At 38.7% G+C, this 21070-nt stretch overlaps 1 protein-coding gene across 1 annotated transcript in view; it reads left to right on the top strand.

The window, feature by feature from the left end:
• Positions 1–38: 38 nt before the first annotated feature.
• Positions 39–21070, top strand: part of septin7b (septin 7b) — a 22763-nt gene continuing 1731 nt past the window's right edge. Inside the window, exons 1-14 of the mRNA XM_005455106.3 lie at positions 39–186; positions 633–634; positions 3175–3277; positions 4924–5030; positions 6003–6103; positions 6837–6971; positions 10798–10915; positions 11472–11564; positions 11670–11766; positions 11972–12023; positions 12826–12954; positions 14649–14669; positions 17414–17549; positions 19493–19635. Coding sequence (XP_005455163.1) covers positions 183–186; positions 633–634; positions 3175–3277; positions 4924–5030; positions 6003–6103; positions 6837–6971; positions 10798–10915; positions 11472–11564; positions 11670–11766; positions 11972–12023; positions 12826–12954; positions 14649–14669; positions 17414–17549; positions 19493–19635 — 1241 coding nt within the window. The 5' untranslated portion in view covers positions 39–182. The remainder of the gene's footprint in view (positions 187–632; positions 635–3174; positions 3278–4923; positions 5031–6002; positions 6104–6836; positions 6972–10797; positions 10916–11471; positions 11565–11669; positions 11767–11971; positions 12024–12825; positions 12955–14648; positions 14670–17413; positions 17550–19492; positions 19636–21070) is intronic.

Genomic DNA, 21070 nt, shown 5'->3' with positions numbered 1-21070 from the left:
GCGAGACTGCAGTGGTCCTCCCCTTTGTGATTCACGTACACGTTTACGTCTCATTTTTGGCATAGTTTCGTGGAGTGTGGGAGGCGCTGCGTGCCTCTTTGTGCGTAACTCAAGCTAAAGCAGTGAGGGGAATGTCGGCTTGTGAATGATCGGTGTTTGAGGCGGCAGGGAGCGTCAACGTTATGGGTGAGAACGCTACAGGCAGCTAATGTCATGAATTATTCAGAAAACATTGTTGTAAACTGTAACTGTGATTATTTCAGTTAATAGAATTCACTATTTAAACATTTTGGCTTCGCTTGGTTTAGCTTGTGCAGTTGTCTGAGCAACCAACGCCCAGTCGTCCGCCTCCAGTAGGATTGTAGCTAGCTAGTTGTTAGCCTCGGTTCGATAGCAGGCTGCATAACCTAACGGGAGTGTCATTTCCTGTCTTAAGCTCTTCGACAAAGTCTCCCATTAAACGTTTCTATGTGTTTTATGTGCTAACACCTTAACCTCCGGTCACTGTTTTTACAAAGCCCGTCTACAAATGTTAGTACTTTGTCTAATGAGCTAAGTTGGTGTCGTATTTCGGATTTAAACAGCTCACGTTAATGCTAAGTTGCATGCTTTCAACCTCAAGAAGCGTTGAGCTGTTGTGGTTTTCGGGTTAGCCTTTTTTCTAAACGTGTGAAAGCATTAAGTAGCAATATGCAGAAAAGAGTGTGTGTCGCAGTCGCAGGGCCTTTTTAAAAAAAAAAAAAAAAAAAGAGAGAGAAAAAAAAGCTCTTTTAGCCAGGAATGGGTGCTGCATTAGTGCGTGATCAATAATTTGATCAAACTCCCATGATTGGAGTATCTGGGTTAGGCAGTCACAGCCAACTCTGGGGGATGTGTCAGGTTAGGAGGGGGAGGAAGGCAATGCTGCCATCTAATCTGGATTAAAGTGGATCTAGTACCTCAGAGTTCATGTTTTGACTTTTAAGTTCATTAGCTTCAGACTGTGGCCTCTAAGTCAGAATGCTGTACCTGCTCCCCCACCCCCGTGTCGCTGTGTCAAACTGAAACACCAGATTTGGTGTTCTACGGAGCAGAGCTTTCTAAAATCTGCACAAGCAAACTGAAGCTTTCACCTGCCACCACTTCCTTTAGCAGCCCTATCACGAAATACCGGAAAGGAAACACGGTTGTAGTTTTAAAATGTCAGTTCTCATATTTTCATACTTAAAAAAATTACCTGTTTGGTAATGCCTGTCTGCAAAACCTAATTTACAGTATTTCCAAAACTAAGGCAGCATGATACAGCTGAAATTAAACTGCATTTCTGGTAGGCAAATCAGCACATTATGTCTTGGTATCACACAGAAGACACGTGGGCTGCTGTTGGTGGGCAGGAGATGCTCTGGTGTAAGAAGCAGAAATACTCTCATAGCCACAGGCGAAAAGAAAAATCTGCAGCAATTGGTGAAGCTTGCTTTATGGTGCTACTGACATTACAGAGCAACAACTGGCTTGTATTGCTTAGATCGTGAATTATTTCGCCTGCAGGCCTCACAACTAAAGAAGCTGTTTCTGGAGACAGGATAGTTGGTTTGTCAGTTTGCCTGAGATTTCTGAATTAATTTATTTTTTGTGTGTGTTCCTGTGCACTCCCCTCTGTTTCTTTGTGTCCCTGGAAATGTTGGCTCTTCCTGCACACGCTGGGATTTCATTATGTCCATCAATGCCAAACAGCTGTAAGTATAAAAATTGTTTCATGCCTGAAATGTAACTGGACTGCAGTATTTTTTTTTTTCAGCAATCTTTTGTAGATAAGCATCTCAGAATACAAACCAGAATGTGTGATGCTTGAAATTCTTTTTCCTTTTTACTGTGAAAAACCAAAGACAAGTGACTGAACAAGACAGAACATTGACAAAAAATAAACTATGGTGGTATCAACTTACGCTGGACATTATAAAGAATTTTTTTGTGGTATTTTCAGGGTATGTCATGGTATTATTTTAAATATTTTAGTGTAACTGGATCTTTATATAGATTTAAAATGACATTTTTTTTTGTCAGACGTATATCCAATTTAAAAACATTTTAATATCATTTTAAAATCAAAAGCCTACTCTTAAGTTTTGATTTTTAAGGAAATATTTGGCACAAGGCTCTAGAGTCATTCTGCCTGTTATACCTTTAACTTAGATGTAATGGCACCTTTTTGTTGCCATAATCTTTAAACAAATTCTGCCTCAAAAGCTACTTTGAATTAAACTCTTTTTGGACATCGTCTTCCAAACTTTGTTGCCCAAATTATTCTGCCTCCAGGTAGAAACACCAGTTAGCCTTGAATAGCATATTATCTTTCCATCCCTGTCACTGTGTGAAATTTCAGCACAGAATGAGTATGACCAGAAATGAAGCAAAACAGGTCTCATTCTTTTGTTTAAAACTTTAAACCTTCCCAACAGCAGACATGGCCCCTGTCTCCGGGCAGCTCTGCTCCCCTTTCTTTATCCTCCATCTGTCTGTATTGTTCTTAAACTCAGCAATGGAGCCCTTCCCAAATGCTACCTGGCTTGCTATCATTACCCAGCATGCCATTCAGGGCAATTTTTATAGTTTTAGAGAGAGTTTTTGTTTTAGAGTTTGTGTCATGCCTTGTTGAATAGAGTTAGTGTTAGAGTATGTTGTTTTGCATTAATGTATATAAGTATTATGATTCAAGCCATGAGCGATAGCGGTACACAGCTGATACACTAAACACACTCATTAGCAAGTGCCCAACAGTGTAATACATTTAAACGACTTTGAAAGCCCTTGCGGGTGTTAAGTCTATTCACCAAGTATGTAGGTATTTGAAATATTCATATCACGCATGAAATCACGGCTGATAAACTGCCCAACATTGATGTGTATGTGTACAGCTCCATTTTGGGCTTTGTCATGCTAAATGTGGTTAAAATTTATAACGCATCTTGAATATTGTGGCTTCTGAATACTTTCAGTGTAAACTTAATCAGTTACATAATAAAAATGTGAGAATATACTTTTCTTCTTAATCCAACACAGTGGAGTTTCAAACCAGAGTCCGTTTCAATTCAGGCAAGATTGGAAGTGTTTGTTCACGACTTTTAGTTTTACACTTTAGCAAATTAGATTTCTTTGTGGTGTAATTTTTTTTTTTTTTTTATTACTTTCTTACAGCAACAGAAGAACCTGGAAGGATATGTTGGCTTTGCAAGCCTCCCTAACCAAGTTTATAGGAAGTCTGTCAAGAGGGGCTTTGAGTTCACCCTGATGGTCGTGGGTAAGAACACACGCTGCTCGGCACTCAAGTTTTCCCTTGTTTTGTTTGAATCATTTCATTGTATTCTTTGCGGTTGGCATTTTAACATCCTTCACTGTGTGATTTGTTTTAGAGAGAGAGAGAGCGAGAGATGGATTTGTGTGTGTATACACAGCCATATTTATACACAAGGGACAGACCCCCAGCTTTGTAGTGTTAATTGCTGAGTCAAAGAGGAGGGGTGCAGATTGCATTCCTGTTTGAATTCATCTCGATGTCAGATCCTTGACACTGTCTCTCAGCAAAGAACCATTTGGGTTGGAATTATCTAAAAGTGCACTCAGCAAATCAGAAATGCAGACATTCTTTTACAGCGCTCGGATGTGGTGGTTGACGCTGTGCCAAGATCCTCCTTGGCTGATGAGGCCGTATTTGGAGGGACAGTGTATCCTAGGGTCAAAGCCATTTCCTGTGGTGGGACCAAGAGAATTCATTCCCAGCATGCATCTAAGTAAAGCGTTGTTAATGCTAAGAGAGTGACTTTCTCGTTGCATTAACAATGCACAGTTTTCTTTACAGGCTTTAATTAGTGCTGCTAATAAATGTCCAAACTTGTTAGTGAGCCATCTCTTAAATGTTGTTATTAGATAGTTGAAGTAGAAGATCACTTTTGCTCCCCCCTCACTTCTGTTGCTGTTGGATAGTGACCAAGTGGGCCTCTGGGGGCTGTGAATGCTTCGCTCTGTTTGTAACAAATATCTTCATTTTGGGGATAATTGCTGAAAAGATTAAACAAATGGCTTTGCAACAAGGAAAGAAGAGGAGGTCCTCTGGGCTTTCTGTTACTTAAATGGCGGCTATTGTTTTTTATGGTATCACCCGCTTGCACGGACACACTCACACTCAGCTTTTCTTGGCTCCAACTAGCTGCGAGCCCACATGTCCCTGCAGTGCTGTTCACATACAACGCAATGCGTCACAAGCGGTGTGATAGGAGTCAAGGATAAAAGATAAAGGGAAGAAGGGGAGAAATTGAGATGGCATCACCACCAGTGGCTGGCTGGCTGGCAGATCTCTGCATGCCTCATAAAATCACATGACCCAACAACCTGTTCAGCAGCTCATTTTACAGGCTTGTCAGGCATTCAGATCGCAGTTTCTCGCTCATTGTTGCATGCGGTGATAAAATGTACAACAAACAGATGACACAGTACAAGCTCCACACATTACCCTTTGCTTGTAGCTCTGGCATAAATGGTGGCTCGTTAAATATTGACTTATGGCCATCAGCCAAGTCGGGCAGTGCCAGTGGTCGTTTCCACTAATGATCCTTTTCACTGGGATCTTGGACACTGGATGCACAATGGAAAACCAAGCTTGAGAAGTCTCCCGGTCTCCACAGCCAGCCAGCTGCACATAACAAGAGCCATTGTTCATGTTGTTTTCTTAGCCTTTAAACTGGTAACCCAAATTGATCAATGTCTTGGGCAAATGTCACTTGTATCCCCAGATAGACACATGGCCTTTTCTTGTGTGGAAGATGCCAGCAGTAGACTTGTATAGCTGTATTACAAGTGATTTTAAACCTCTTATTCTGAGTGATACTGTGTCTCACAATCTCACTGTGTGTTTTGTTTTGGGTTTTTTTTTTTTTTTTTTTCTTACAGGTGAGTCTGGACTGGGCAAGTCCACATTGATCAACTCTCTGTTCCTAACAGACCTGTATTCAGCAGAGTATCCTGGACCATCACACAGAATCAAAAAGACTGTGCAGGTACACAGTGACAAAAATATCTCTTTTAAAATTAGTTAAACCTGCACCAGCATGTGCTGGCTGAAATAATATTAATGTATCTTTAATCAATACAGGTGTTGTGGTATAAAAGTTTTTCTTTATCTGTCCTTGTGGCAGCAGACCTGAAACGGATATTAAAGAAAATGTTCCACTGCAGATATTTTTTTTCAGTATTTATTGTTTAAATATTGCAGTTATCATTGGGACCTCTATATCCAGACAGGTACTGATGATAACCATGAGATGAAATGTAGATATTTTAATTGATTTGCCCCATATGTGATAGATGTGGTGCTGCTAAAGGGTCACTGTCAGACTCTGCTATTATTTAATACCAGGCAGCTTTTTGGGGGTGATGCATGTAATGTTTTTTCTAAACAAAATGGGATATTAAACTACTATCCTAAAACGTCTTAAAAGGCAGAATGTATGCCATGCAGATTGAGCAATTAAGAAAAAAAATATGGTTTTTACTGGTGTTTATCATCATGAAATGTATCTGAATATTGGAAGCTGGGGAGAGTCATGGGGTGTTGAAAAGGTTTTGTTATTTTTAGATTTTTCTCCCAGTTTGTGAAATCATTCTCACAATTGTTTGAACAAGTCTGACTTGCCGTCAGCTGACCACATGACTTCATATTAATCTTCCTTGATTACAAAACGCTGTCCTGGATCCTAAAAGCCTGAAGTGTTGTGTGACTCTTGCTTCAAAGCCTTCCTGGTTTTTCAGAATAGTCGTCAATAGCACAATATGCAAAGGCATGTTGCTACATGCTGCTCATTGCCAAATATTTTCTGTATGAGTTTTGAAATCTTAGATACAGTTACCTTAACGTGACGATCATTTTACACCACTCCTTTTCATTACCTACTAAACAGGTTTGGTTTCAAAGGCGCAGTTTATGGGAGAATTAAAACTTAGCATTCCTGTCATTCTTTCTTCATTGACAGGTCGAGCAATCGAAAGTTTTAATAAAGGAAGGCGGTGTCCAGCTGCTGCTTACAATAGTTGACACCCCAGGGTTTGGAGATGCTGTTGACAACAGCAACTGGTAAGGGTCACCACCACCTTCATTTGCAATCCTTAAAATATCAAAGCTACTCTCTGACATTCCTGATTCAGTAGAAGGGTGCAGAAGTTCCGCAGGTTTCAAAAGTGGATTCAAGCGCTTTGTATGTTTGTCTTTTTGGCTCATTATTGGCTCATTAATAAATTCACCTATTTAAACCACCTGATCAACTTTTTATTCTTGATTTGTATTTCTGACTATGGGGAGATGAAATATACACCTCAAAAACTTCTTCACACTTCTTTGACTCATATGTAATGTAGAACACCAGATAATTGTAGTGACACATTTATCATGACAGATCGAAGACTCCAGAATTGTTTTCTAGACACACAGTTGTTAAATATGATCCTTTAACTTCATTACATTTTGCCACATACAACTTGGACAGGACATGATACATGCTGGTCAGATGATCCTGTCATTTTGAAAATAACGAATGAGAGGGAAGGGGGAAAGAAAACAGTACTTGGCAATTTGACTCCTAAAGTCCACTTATACCTGATCATACCTGTGTGATTATTTATAAAGAGCAATCTAATTGACCCATCTTAACAAGTGATGCATTCCTGCTGAAATAGTTTTTATCAAAGGAATAGTCATAAAATGGTTTATGTGGCACCTTTGGCGCTTGAGTCCACTAGTGAAATGTTTCCCTGTTAAGAAACAAAGACCCAGTGATAACTTAACCGAAGCTGAAATTTGTATTACACAGCTGGCAGCCGGTCATCGACCACATAGACAGCAAATTCGAGGATTACCTCAACTCGGAATCTCGAGTCAATAGACGACAGATGCCCGACAGCCGAATCCACTGCTGCCTTTACTTCATTGCCCCTTCAGGACATGGGTGAGTCTAGGACACAGATTCAGTTGAAGACAACTTTTATCAAGAACCTCTATAAACACTATACTATGCTACCACAAGCATATCCAGACAGAATTAACCCCTTTAAACTGATACATGATTGTTGGGTTTGAAGTTAGCGGATGAAAAGCATTGGACTGGAAAAAGGAAAAGGTAGTAAGGGGAAGCGTGAACAGTGAGAGGAAATGGTGTAAGGAGGGAAATGAAGGGTCAGTAGTGCCTCAAAGGTCAGTGAAGCAGGGTTGTGACTGGAAGAAACGGTTGCTGGTTGACATCATTGTGCAGCCTGGAAAATTCAGAGAACGGTCGGTAGTGTAGCATTTCCTCCCTGAGCATTTTCAGTTAATATGGCTTTCACGGAGGTGCTAGATGTGCGTACTGCTTCGGAAACTAACAGCATTGAGCGGTAGTCATGTTGGACTACAATTTCTGCAGTAAATTCATATCTTGACATTCTTTTTCTCCCACAACTAGACTCTCTGCCCCCCCCCACCCCCAGCTGTTGTTGTAAGTGATAATGTGAGACTGAGTCAGCCTGACTTGCAAAATAAGGGTTAAAAGTGGGCCTGTTGAAAGGGGGAAAAAAAGTGTGTGGGGGTTGTAAGCAATACTGAGATGCTGGCTGAATGCCCGGCAGATGATACTGATCACAAAAAGATGACTGTGGAATTTTAATTATAATGTTTATTATTCATAAGCTACCATATCTTCCATAGCAGGCTGGTGTGCTCATATGGCCTTTTTTCTGTGTGTGTCTACGTGTCATGGGTGATGCACTCTGGTTAAAGATGAGAAAGTGTGAGAGTAGTGAACGTGAGAAACTCTAGTGGTTATTTCCTGCCCTCGGGGAAAAAAACAAGATAAAAACCTCTTAAAAACTTATTTAAATGCATGAATGGGTTTTATTCCTTTTAAAGTAAACGGTTGTTCTCTGTCACATCTGTTGACCTTTAAAATAGATAAAATGCAGTTTGCTGTTTTGTTTCTTGTGTCTGCTGTGTGGCTTTGCAGATTTCATTAATATGCAAATATCCCTGCTTACTCACATGCCTTTCAATCCGCTGATCATGACCTACTGTAAGCTGTGAACAAGGCTCTGTCCTTCTTTGTGTCCTCGTTTGCTTTCTGTGAGACATTGTTTGTACAAGCCCGCGATTTGTACTCACACAAGCTTTACTTTTATCCTTGAGGATGGGCAGCGTATGCTCTGGCATAAACACAACTGCACACTCACAGAGCACCCCCTCATAACAGAGCTGACTGCTCTCACACAGCCGCACAATGACCTCCAACACTGTGATATGCTCTGGCATTCACAACCCTGGTTTTCCTTTGGGGTTTGAGGGGCTGACGTGACAGCGAGGTTATCTGCAGGTCTAGAAAAGTCTCAAAAATCACTGAATTCAGTTCAAGACTTCAAAGTATTGCAAGGTTAGCATCCAGGGAGACTTTATATAAAATACAAGGGAAACTTGAGCGGTTGTGGATTTTGCTGTAGGATGCTATTGAATTCTTTTTGTGTGCAGTTATTAGATTTATAGAAAGCAGTGTCACAGAGTGGGTACAAAGTAACTAAATATAGGGGAAAAAAACAAGCACAGCAGATGTCAGATGACATGAAAGTGACTCACTGTAATAGAGTATAAAGTGATGTGGACAGTGCAGGGTTTAAGTTAACAGTAGAGGAGTCTCTTCTGTGGTGTGTATGGTAGGTGCGAACAGTTTCCTGCCATTGTGGTAGTAAAGCAGAATCGGTCTGTTTAACAAAGTGCAAAGTGTAATTTGTGTCAAGGGTGGTCAGTCAGTGATGGATAGCAGTTAATATAATGGTAACATTTCCATCCTTAAATTTTTATGACCATTTTTTTGGATCCAAATTGCACTAATGCATGAATTATATATAATATTAAATCTCGGTCATATTATCAATATTAATTTACATGATACCTTTACATAATTGGATCAGTATATTTAAATCCTTTCCTGGATCATTGGTGACATTTGTGACAGAGCAGTAAGTTCTGGGGCCTTTCTGTGTGGAGCTTGCCTACTTTTCCCTGCGGCGCGTGTGCGGGCAGAGTGGTTTCCTCCATAAATCCAAAGACATGCATTTTAGGTTAACTGGCGATTCTAAATTGTCCGTGGATGTGAGCTGGATAGAGTGACTGAAGTGTACAGAATAATGTGCTTTTTGAATATGTAGTTAAAAATGTGTCTTGAAATCTGAAGAACCTTGAGTGGTCAGTAAGACTAGAAAAGCACTTTATAAATGCAAGTACATTACATTATTAACATAAAACTGAATTTTTTTTTCTGGCCATCTGTTCTTCTGTTGGATAGTTTTAGGGAAACACTGACATACTGGCTAAATATTTGTGTTGGCTGAGATTTGCATAAGTTGACATGTTTTCTTTTATCTGATTGGCTGTTTGTTTTGTCAGACCGATTTTGTGCAAGCTAAATGCTTATTTTTAAGATAAAGTCTCCCTGGAAATGATTGAGAATAAATTAACCGAAAAATTGGAAAAACTTAAAGGATATTAGCATTAGGATTTATACATCTGTAAAGTCCCAGAATCACACAAAGAACGCATCCTGAGTAAGACTGTAATAATTATAGTGATGCCTTAATTTTTCTTCAGAGACATGAATGGCAAATATTGGGTTAAAAAATGCTTTTATCAGCACAGCACAAGATCACCATTCTTCTGGTCATCATTGACCTCTTGATTATTTAACACGATTTAACCCTGATGTTTAGAAGAATTATTTAGCTAGCTTTTAAAATTTATTAATTAAAATGAACTTATTTCAACACCAGTTTTGCTAATGCTATACCACTTACAATTCCCCTCCCTTTCTCTGATAAAATATGTAACCATATTTGTACAAGACAGTGTGGGAAATAGTCTGTCTGGGTTCAACATTATTTTCTTCTCAGTAAAGAGATAAATCTGGGACACGTTTAGTTTAGCCAGACTGGTGTTAAATCACATAGAGGGCGTTGATAGACTGTAATTCCTGTGGTTATTTTGTGTGGAGTCAAAGTTGGGAAAACTCCACACCTTCTGACCCTGTTTTCAGGAACTTTATGTGTAATTTCTGTGATCTTTGTGTGTGAAGTTGCTAAATTATCACTCAGCATGTTCCAACAAACTGTCTGCATTGTTTAATGTATTATCAAAGTCCAGATTACTCGTGTGTGTGCACCCGTACAAACTTCCTTTGTAAAACGGAGTCAATGAAGTAGCTTTTCATTGCTGCATTGCATCATTGCAGATTGTCTCAGAGAGTTTAAGAGTAGCACGGTGTTGTATACAAGCCTGCATAACCACATGATATCAGTCTTATCTAAAAGCACTTAAAGCATCATATTCTCTTTCAAGGCACATTTAGACTTTAACCTCAAAGAATCAATAGAAGACATGATTGTGTTTGATAATAAAATACAAAGTGAAATCCAAAGGTACTGCGGTATTTCTCCAGCTCATAAACAACCAAAAATAGCAATGCCTCCCCATGACTGAGAGGTCATATTCCTAGATATTACAAACATCAGTAAGGTGTAAAAGGGTTCTATATTTGGCTTAGCTCAACATATCTAGTCTACAAAAGAGCCGATCAAGAAGCCGTAGTCACAAACCAGTCTGCCCTTAACTATCCTAGTAGCTTCTATATATAGCGAGGAGTAAACACAACAGTAGTTTGGCAATTTATTTTATGCTTTAATGTGCTGCACTGAGTCAATGTGTCTGTAACGTCTGGCATTATTTCAATGAAATGTAAAGCTGTATTTTGATCTCTGCAGACTGAAGCCCCTCGACATCGAGTTTATGAAAAGGTTGCATGAGAAAGTCAATGTGATCCCCCTCATTGCTAAAGCAGACACTCTCACCCCTGAGGAATGCCAGCAGTTTAAGAAGCAGGTCAGTGGTTTCCACAGCTGCAAACTCCTGCAGAAAAAACTATGTCAGAGGCTCCTTTATTTATTTATTTTTTTTAAATTCCCTTGTGGTCATTGGTATGGCTGATGCCGAATCAGAATAGAGTAGAAAACACCATGTTTGGTTTTGCATCTGTCAGTGAATACAAAAACAAGGTGGTATTGCAAAGAGCTAAATTTAACACTGTGTTTTTATGTAGTGTCCTGAGCATGGTGGTAATAGGTCTACACAACCTTTGTGTGTGTATGTGTTTTAAGGTTCTTTTTCCTTTTTGTTAAAAAAATGTCATCAATTCGCCGTAAGATCAGTCTTCTGTTCTGGCCATCATTGTAAACTTAACTTTTGTGTTACAAATGTAGCTGGCGTCAAAGACAACTTAACACTCACCTGGTTGAAAAAAACCACAAAATGTTACAGTTACCAATATAAACCGTCCTCTGAACAGACACATTACAAATGACACCCTGATGTTGTACCTCTTGTTTAACCATTTTCTTATCTGTCAGAATGATTTAACGGTCTTATTTACTCCTGATAGATCATGAGGGAAATCCAGGAACATAAAATAAAGATTTATGAGTTTCCTGAGACGGATGATGAGGAGGAGAACAGGCTGGTGAAGAAGATAAAAGTAAGTGTCTACCAGTGTGTTGTAACCACAGGTTCATATACTTGAAATACTTAAACAACAACAACAAAAAAAAAAAAAAAATATCATTGCTTTGTTTTTTGCTAGGACAAGTTGCCACTAGCGGTAGTAGGAAGCAACACCATCATCGAGGTTAACGGCAAGAGAGTTAGAGGGAGACAGTACCCCTGGGGGGTTGCAGAAGGTAAGAGACAGAATGTGTAATAAATGCATCTAAGCAAATGAAAAGAGTCTTATGATGGGACAGAGTTCCTAGAAACATGTGCGTGCATGTTTCCCTGCATGGTTTATTGGATCAGACTGCAACTGTTACTTGAGTCTGAGCTACAAACAAGATTATGTAAAATTTTTATCCTGATAACTGACTGATGTCTTACTTTTCATTACAGTTGAAAACAGTGACCACTGCGACTTCACCATCCTCCGGGATATGCTCATCAGGTACTGAAGAATGAAAAATGCCAGAAGATCTCATAATATAACCCTTGTTTCCTACACATAGACCTTATTACATCACTCATTAGTGCATTGCTTTGGCGTTTTTAAATTTTCATAATCTAAAAAAACCCAAATATTCTTTTTCAAAGAACACAATCAATGACTGGACAACCAGCCCGGTCTTATTTTAAAGTTCAGTTCTGGCCTGTCCCATCTCATGTTTCCCTTGCCAGGCACACTGGTGTAATATCAGTTTCACTTAGTTGCTTTCGCAGAGAGGATCTTGTCTCACACTGGGACGAGGTTAACTCGGGGTTCAGATAGTTAATGTATAATTTTTCCACCATTACCTGTTTTTTGTGATTTTTATTTTTTTATTTTTATTTTTTTTTATTTTTGATTGACTAGATGGTTTTCTTGTTTACTTTAGTTTTTGCCTGTTTTTAAAGATCTATTTTTAATTGTTTTTAGTGTTTTTTCTTTTTTTTTAAGTAGTGGTATTTGCTGGAGCAAATATTTAAAATGTTCAGAGTTGGTGACAATACTAGTCATATTGACATCCCAGTCTCGTTAAACACCTGCACAAAAGTCTCCCCAGGGTATTTCACCACAGTGAGTAAGACTGAAGCTAAAGACATTTCCTGAGCCCCTGTATCATTTAAGTTGCTTTTTGTGTTCCTCAAAAACCTTTCTATTCTTTTCTTTTCTTTTTTTTTTTTAAATACGATTATCATTAAGAACATTTAAAAATTAGTATTACTCGAAGCGCAATTAAAGTATATATATTCTCCTTTTTCCACCCCAGAACTCACATGCAGGACCTGAAGGACGTGACAAACAACGTCCATTATGAAAACTACCGCAGCAGGAAGCTGGCCGCTGTCACCTACAATGGAGTGGACAACAACAAGGCTAAAGGACAGCTGTCCACCAAGTAAGTCCTGGACAAAAGGCACTAGACACATCAATTGTAGCTAAAGGGGTTGAGGTTACCTCTGCTGTTAAACTGCCTGAGTAACAGCTACGTTTTTCAACCTAAATTTTAAAGCCTTCTGGATTTAGTATCACATGTAATGAAGTTAATGCGTAGCACTGAAGGAAGGGTATACCAGAAAGCATTGTATGTTTAGAGCACACACAGTGTAGATGGTGTATTTTAATTAAGTTAATAGAATCAAGTTGATTTCTACAGATTCAGGTGTTACAGAATGTGTTGCAGTTTTGTGTTGAACCCATTTCATGCATGCTTTTTGATATTTCATGTGTTTTGGACTTTACATAAGCTTCATTTTTCAAATTTGCATGTGTTAACTTGAGTGGAATAGATTTCTGAAAGCAGTGGGATGTAGGGCTGTTCGATATAACGATATATATCGGATGACGATATAAAAACGTCTATCGTTTCAGTTTACGCTATCGTTTGTTTCGTGGTGTCGCAAAATAAACTGTTTACAGCAATAGTTTTTCATGGTTTTGATGGTCACTGTAGTGGTTATTTTAATTTCTTAAAGTTCTCTCTTTCTCCTATATTTAATATAACCACACTACTGACAGACAAGCGCCTGTTTTTATGCGTTGCGGTTAGCAACAACGACGGTAACACCATCGCATGTCCGCATGTTTATGGTCCACATAAACCTTTCACAATAAAGCTCAAGATCCTGTTGAGACTTTTCAAAATAAACTGAATCACGTGAAAGAGCAGAGTATTTACGGGTGAGAAGTAAAAAAGAGCCGCCAGGTGCTAAAAAATAAATCTTAGACTCAAACGTTAGAACAGGCTTTTCCCCGCAGCACGCCGTGTAATAAATACTCACAAAGAAAATGGCGGCCGTTACAACTTATGTCTAAAAATGTATCGTTTCATGCATCTGTTAAAACATTCGACTCCAGGGACACGACGCGCAGCTGGAAACACTTCCCGCAAGTCGAGCTGCCCGAGATTCACAGAATTTACAGAAAATGTTACATTTTTGTGATTTATATTGTTATTGGGACGATAGAATTCTTATATCAGGATATGAGATTTTGGTCATATCGCACAGCCCTAGTGGGATGAACATTTGTCACATAGGAGACTGCAGATGGCTGTGTTATCACATAATCATATCATATGGTTATTTTATTTAAGTATATTGGTTCCAGGCAACAGGGAAAGACGAAGCTGGAGGATGACTTCTTTCACTGAACCCTGTGATCATGATTTGTGAAAAATACTGATGTTTTTTTGTTTGTTTTTTTATTGTAGTTTCTCACTCTACTAATTTTCTACTGATTTCAAGCTTGGATTCAAAAAACAATGATTAATTTTCATTAATACATTCATAAGCAAATGGCTAACACACACTTCTAAAACTCTAGCTCCACGTTGCTGATGCTAACACACAGCTAAACATTTGACCGACTGCTGATGTGTTTGACACGCAGCTCACAAAGCTGACACTTACTTTTTCCACACGTTTTTTTTTTCCATTTTGCAGTGAAAAAATAGCTTCAGTCACAAACTAATAAGTGTGTTTGTTTTATTTTAGTGCATGATCTCATCATTGCATGCTTTGTGTGTGTGTGTGTGTGTGTCTGTGTGTCTGTGTGTTTGGTTGTGTTTTTGTTTTTTTTAATTTTTTTTAGACTTGACACAGTTGAAGGAATGTAAGTTGTCATTTTTTTTTTTCCAATATTTTTGAGACCTATAACATCTTCACATCTTCATCTTCACATTCCTTCGTCTCCTCTCCTCTTATGCTGTGTTTGGGTGGTTCCTCTCCCCCTTGTTGACTTTGGTCTGCTCCCGCCTACTTTTCCCTCAGTAAAGGTTTTGAGGAGGAAAACTGTGAACGGCCGCACCTCCTGGTCACCATAGTTTACCAGCCAGAACTGCGATGCTTTCAATTTTTCCAATCGACAATTTTTCCACTTCTGTATAGTCACTGCTGCCTCCACCTGCTGCTGCTGCTTGGATTAACAGCAGAGACCTGCACATGAGATGTTTTAAGCGGTTACCAGTACTGGGCAATATATCACTTTTAGAAAAAAAATATATATAGACATAGAATAAAACAGTATCTTTCTTATAGATATAATTTAAGTTATACTGTATGAAGCATTTGTCCAGCAAAGCCATACTAGTGTTTGCAGGTCTTGTTTCCACTGCAGTCTTTAACCTCTCCACTCTCCCTCTGCATCTACAGTTTGCTTTCAAAGTTCACTTCCTGCATGGAAGGAAGTGATGCCAGTCCAAAAATGTATATTAGTTTAGAGATTTAACTGACATTAGCAACTTAAGCAATTATTTTTACTTATTTAATACTTTTTAGAAGACAGAAATAAAGGTTTACACTGCACAATTGTTGTAAATTTAACTACAAATTTTAATTTTAGCAAAAAATGAAGGTTGGTACGATAACACCAGCAAACTGTTGTTTATTCTCCCAATAAAAATTGCACATATTCAGCTTAGTTTGATCATCCATGCTCCACTTTAAGTGACCCTACAGTTTGAAAACCTCTGGTATACTAGGTAAACAGGCATTACACTTCCTCTGTAATACATAAAACTGGCTACACCAGATGCGAAAGCAGTCTGACTGGTGCATGTGCTTGTTTTGTCACAGAAATGTTTTATTGTGTGCCTATTTATTTAAGTATATTAGCAGAATAGTATGCAGACGGTAACAGACATCTGCATTTATTCTCACAGTACCAGCCAGCACATGCTTTGTAACTGTAGGCAGTCTACCTCAGCCCACAGATGTTCGTGTTGGGTGTTTAGCTTTTAGTCCACATAAGCTGGTGGAGTGTAACAGTTTCACTTCCTTGTCGGAAAGGACAGTCTGACAGCAGGTAAAGCTTTAAAAATGTTCTAATTATAGTGTGCTCTTGAAATGAGGCTGACAGGTATGCGAAACAAAAATGTCTCTAGCAGCCTGTTGCCTTTCTTTACGAGTAGTCTACTTTGAAAATCCATCACCTGACCAGAATTATAAAACCTGACTCACTCGATGAGCATAGCATTTTAAAATTTGTCAAAACCGGACTTATGTCTAAGTTATGTTAATTTGTGTTAGGCGGCATGCATGATGACTAAATATAGAAAGTATCAGGCTTAAAAAGTTGAGAAAAGCATCTTTTTTTTTTTCTATTAAGATTTAAAGTTTTAAAGACTTTTAACACTCCAAACTAATCTGCTTCAGCAGGACTGAAAAAAAAAAAAAAAAAACACATTTACATCAATATGTTCATTAAAGCCCCTTTTCCATTAGTACCTACTCTGATTGGCTCGCCTCGACTCTGATCGACTGGTTTTCCATTACAATCGAGTACCACCTAAGATGCGTGGTCGTCATCATAGAAATAAGGTCCTGCGTCCCATTACATAATTAGTATGTGACACAAATGCTACAACTAAGGTGGACGTTGAAGCAACAATATACCTGCTGCCCCCCCCCTTTTTTTTTTTTTTTTTTTTTAAAAAATAAGTAAATTCGAATTAAGAAAAATGTGAAAATAACTTGTGCCAGCTTAGAGCTGATGAAACTACTTTTTAAATAAAAAATATTCAAAACATGATGAAGCAAGAACCTAGCATCCACTAGCAGACGTTTTGTGTGGGGGTTTTTTTTGGTTTTGTTTGTTTGTTTGTTTTCCCTCTTCAGATTTGTTTGGTCTCCCTGGGAAAAACAACACTTTAACATAGAAAATGTTTACAAAAATTACAAGCTGTCATTCCCACAAGCTTCCTCGTAAGCTCAGGTAACCGCTCCACATTCTTCATGACAGGTCTCTGTTCACTTACACTGCAACAAACCAGTCTGGTGAGCTTTACTAATGTTAATCCACCTCCTCCACTTGCTGTTCCTTGCTTTGACTTCTGGATCCCTCCTCTGGTTTCCAAAATTGGCTTGTGGGTGCTTTCCTGTTCTTGTCGCAGCCTGGGATCCCCCATTCCTAAATCTTAACCTGTGCCTCTATTTTTCTCCCTCCTGTTGTTTTTGTTTGGGGAAAAGGGAATAATATCGTCATAAGATTTCTTTGTAGTTATGAAAATGTGCTGTATAGATTTGTTTCTGTGAGCTCAGCAAAGGACAAATTTAGTTCTAATAAAATTATTTTTAAGGTTTGATCCAAACTGCTGCATTTCATTGTTACATTTCAAGCATTGTCCTGCTTCTCTCTGTGATGTTCCAGCCTGCATGCAGTAATATCTGAAGGAAAGGAAATGCTGAAATGAGACTTTAATTTGCAGACAAAACTGACTAAAAAAGCTCACATAATTAAGTCATTCCACTGTTTAGAAACACTAGTAATACTGAATAAGTAGGATGATGCTAGTCACATTCTTTAGTTCACGTCTAAATTTGTATGTTTGTGCATGTTTTCACGTGCTTCCTGTACAGGAGTCCTCTGGCCCAGATGGAGGAGGAGAGGCGAGAGCATGTGGCTAAGATGAAGAAGATGGAGATGGAGATGGAGCAGGTGTTCGAGATGAAAGTCAAGGAAAAAGTGCAGAAGCTCAAAGACTCTGAAGCAGAGGTAAAATACTGCAATTCATGCAGCAGTGAAGTTACTCATGGCTGTCTGGGCTCCTTCCTTCCTCTTATGCTGACGTGTTTCAGCGGTTAGACGTGTGAGGGAACTATATGAGAGCGCGCTGTTGATTTTGTGCAAATGAACGTTGCTCTTTTGCACGCGGGTTTTATTCATACGTCGCCCAAAACGATGTTTAGAAAGCAGATGTTTAAATGTAAATACTAAAATTCAAACTGAAGGGCTCACATATTATTTTAATCTCTTTGGATTATTGCAGAAAATTCTTTCTTAGCAATATTTTTGTTTTGTGTGTGTTTTGAAGAGATAATAGCCTTCACATCCAGTTTGATACAAGGTGCTACTGACAGGAGACTGGCTCCAGATAGTTATGAAACTGTTATTAGACCAAATGTTATTAAAGTATACCAATTCTGTCTTTGAGTCATCCTCAGAACTTAGTGAGCTCATAATGCTAATAAAGTAGATAATATTCTACCAGTGTAGACAAATGCTTTTTTTTCCTCTGACAGTACGTATTGAGACTTGGATTCAGTTCTGAACTCTACAGAAATGCAGGAGAGAGAGGAAAGTCTTTATTAGCTCAAAGTCCTCCATGAACACCTCAGTTTCACCAGCACCCAAATGTAAATGCAACGCCCTCTACAGCACGGACTATAAGTCATGTTTTAAAAGATATGTCCAGTTTGCAGTTTTTATGTGAAATGAGACGACCAGTTGTCGTCTCATTAATACAACACCAGTGGTTATTTGAGAATTTGCTCTGTCTCACTGAAGTCCTCAGTGATCAGTCCCTGTGATACCTTACAGACCTCAACATTTGTCCCATCAGAGCACTTTGCTCTTAAAATGCAGGCTTACTTGTGGTTCCTAAAGTTCATCATCGTCATCATCATCATCATCATTTATTTATATAGCACTTTAAAAACACACCTGGTAGACCAAAGTGCTGTACAATACTAATATGCACATAGTAATAAAAATAAAATAAAAATAAAATCAGTTACCCACAGAGTTAAAAGCCAAGGAATAAAAATAGGTTTTTAGTAAAGACTTAAAAACTGGCACTGATGTAGCCTGTCTAATATGGAGAGGAAGGTTATTCCAAAGCAAAGTTTCTAAAAGGTATACTAAAAGGCAGCACCTTCAGGTATCAGGTGGAACCAGCTCCTAGTTTGGGACTTCCCGTGATACACTGAGCACTTCCCCTCCTCTTGGCTTTGTGTCTCGTCCTTTTTACTCTTCTCTTTCACCCTTCCACCCCAAATAGCTTTGGGAGATCTTCCACCACTGTTGTTAAGTACTGCTCTTTACCTTTACAATTTAAATTACCGTGCAGTGACTGGTGTTGTGAATTGGTGCTTTATAAATAAAGTTTAATTAAATAGCAGAGTGTAGTCTGAGGCTACATCCCTAGTTGATATCTTAGAAGTATTTAAATTGCATCCCTTTTTTGTGTTAGATTAAATATTCTACATAATTAATCTGTCACTATAATTTAAATAGAAGTTGGAGTCAAAGTTCTAAATAAACCCACAGACTAATAAAAATTTAATTGAGCTTCTCATGATTTTCAGGATCATACGCTGTCCTATTTCCCTCGAGGTTAAAGTTTCAGCTCATTTCTTTCTCACTTCAATCAGCTGTGTTTTTTCTCTCCTGTGAGTGTTAAGCTGCCACTAAACTGAAATTTAGCCATAAGCTCGACAACATTAAGAATTAAAATATAAAAATGTGGTCTCACTTTGACACTATGATTGTCTCTTTAAAGGATTATTCATTCTCCTTCTGTGTAACTGAGCCTGTATCAGGAACAAAGCTAAAATGGCAGTTCACATTTCTCTGTGTGCAACACTCGGCTTATTTCCTGCATGTGTGCCACTGCCTTCAGTCCAAAGTGCTTACAGCATCCTCTGTTCTGTCTTTAGCTTCAGCGGCGTCATGAGCAGATGAAGAAGAACCTGGAGGCTCAGCACAAGGAGTTGGAAGACAAGAGACGCGTGTTCGAGGAAGAGAGGGCAAACTGGGAGACCCAGCAGCGCCTGCAACAGCAGCAGATGGAGGCCACCAGGTACAGCACACACACCAGGGCTCAGTTCGTGTATATGCATCATCATAGAGTCACACGTGGTTCAGCTTTATGCAAAGCTTGTGCATGCATCACACATTGCAGGGTTGGGAAATAAACAGATTAGTGGGTTATGTCTTTTCATTTTCTTAGATTCTGCATTACAATGAGAAGACCTACATGCTGTTTATTTATCAGACTACCAGCCCTCTAAATACTTGACTAGGTTCAGCCTTTATGCTGTGTGTGTGTTTATGGTGAAGCTATGGTGTCAGCTTTAGGGCCAAACAACAACACAGAAGCAAACCATCTAACAGGAGCATAAAAATGCATGTAAAAAAGCTGCAGGAGTGTTTTTTGCTTCTGTAAAATGTGGTGTAGTGAGTTTGAGATTGAATGTAAATGTTTTTTGTGCCATTGAGGGTATTTAGCAGGGTTGCACTTTATGCTGTGTAACACAGTTATCTTCAGTTTGGCTGAGGGTAGATGCAGTCCACTGTGTTGTAAATACACTGAACTTAGAGGCAGCTTCCTATGTTTTAACTTCCTTTCTAATGAAGTTTAACTGCATTACCTAATGTGCACAGTATAAAGGTTTTCTAGCTCTGCATTAGATTTGTGTGGCTGTCTGCTGCTGTGTTTGTGCTGTTAGTCCTTTTACTTTGCTACAGCAAAAAAAAGAAAAAACAGAAGTCATAATGTTGAAAGAACTTCTGTGTAGACAAATGAAACTCGTCAGTGTTTATTTGATCCTGGTTGTTTTCGTGCTTCTTCCTCTTCACGGTGCACTCGACTGTGGTTGTTTCCATCCCCCGTTCTGTCCAGATTTTTAGTTAACATGGACTGCATGTGAATGGATCACTGTAGTCTCCACAGTGGCTGAATTTCCATCATAATTCTCTAAACAGAAGACTATGGACCCATGCAGGACCACACCCTTAAAATGACACATCAGTAAAAGGGCAATAAGTACAAAAACGATTGTTGACGATGTTTCACAACATTGAAAAAATTAACATGACACTTAAGATTTTTTGAGAATGTACCAACATTATCATGTATGGTCAATAATTTTGGTAAGTGGTAGCTAAAAAAAAAAAAAAAAATGCTAAAGACTGTTTATTCTGCCAAAAGTGAAAATGGACTGTAGCCAGTTGAACGAGCCAAAGGCTCTCATTTTTCTGAACCAGGGGTTAATTTTCCCAAGGGGCCACCAGTGCAAGTTTATAAAGAGATAAAATTAATATTGAGTAGAACTGAGTTCAGCCGCTCAACATTCCCAGTTTGTCATATAGCTCTTTGGGAAAACTAACCGCCCACTCCTGCTCTAAACCAGGCTTTGAGCTTCGAGCTGGTATTTTATTTGATAATTTTACTTGAAATGTGATTTGTATAAATTGGGCAAGAGAGGTCACTCAGTTGTGATATGAATGGGTTT

The sequence above is a fragment of the Oreochromis niloticus genome, linkage group LG11, assembly GCF_001858045.2.
Source record: "Oreochromis niloticus isolate F11D_XX linkage group LG11, O_niloticus_UMD_NMBU, whole genome shotgun sequence".
Lineage (NCBI taxonomy): Eukaryota > Metazoa > Chordata > Actinopteri > Cichliformes > Cichlidae > Oreochromis > Oreochromis niloticus.
Note: the sequence above shows the minus strand (reverse complement) of the source record. Positions and strands in the feature narration are given on the sequence as shown.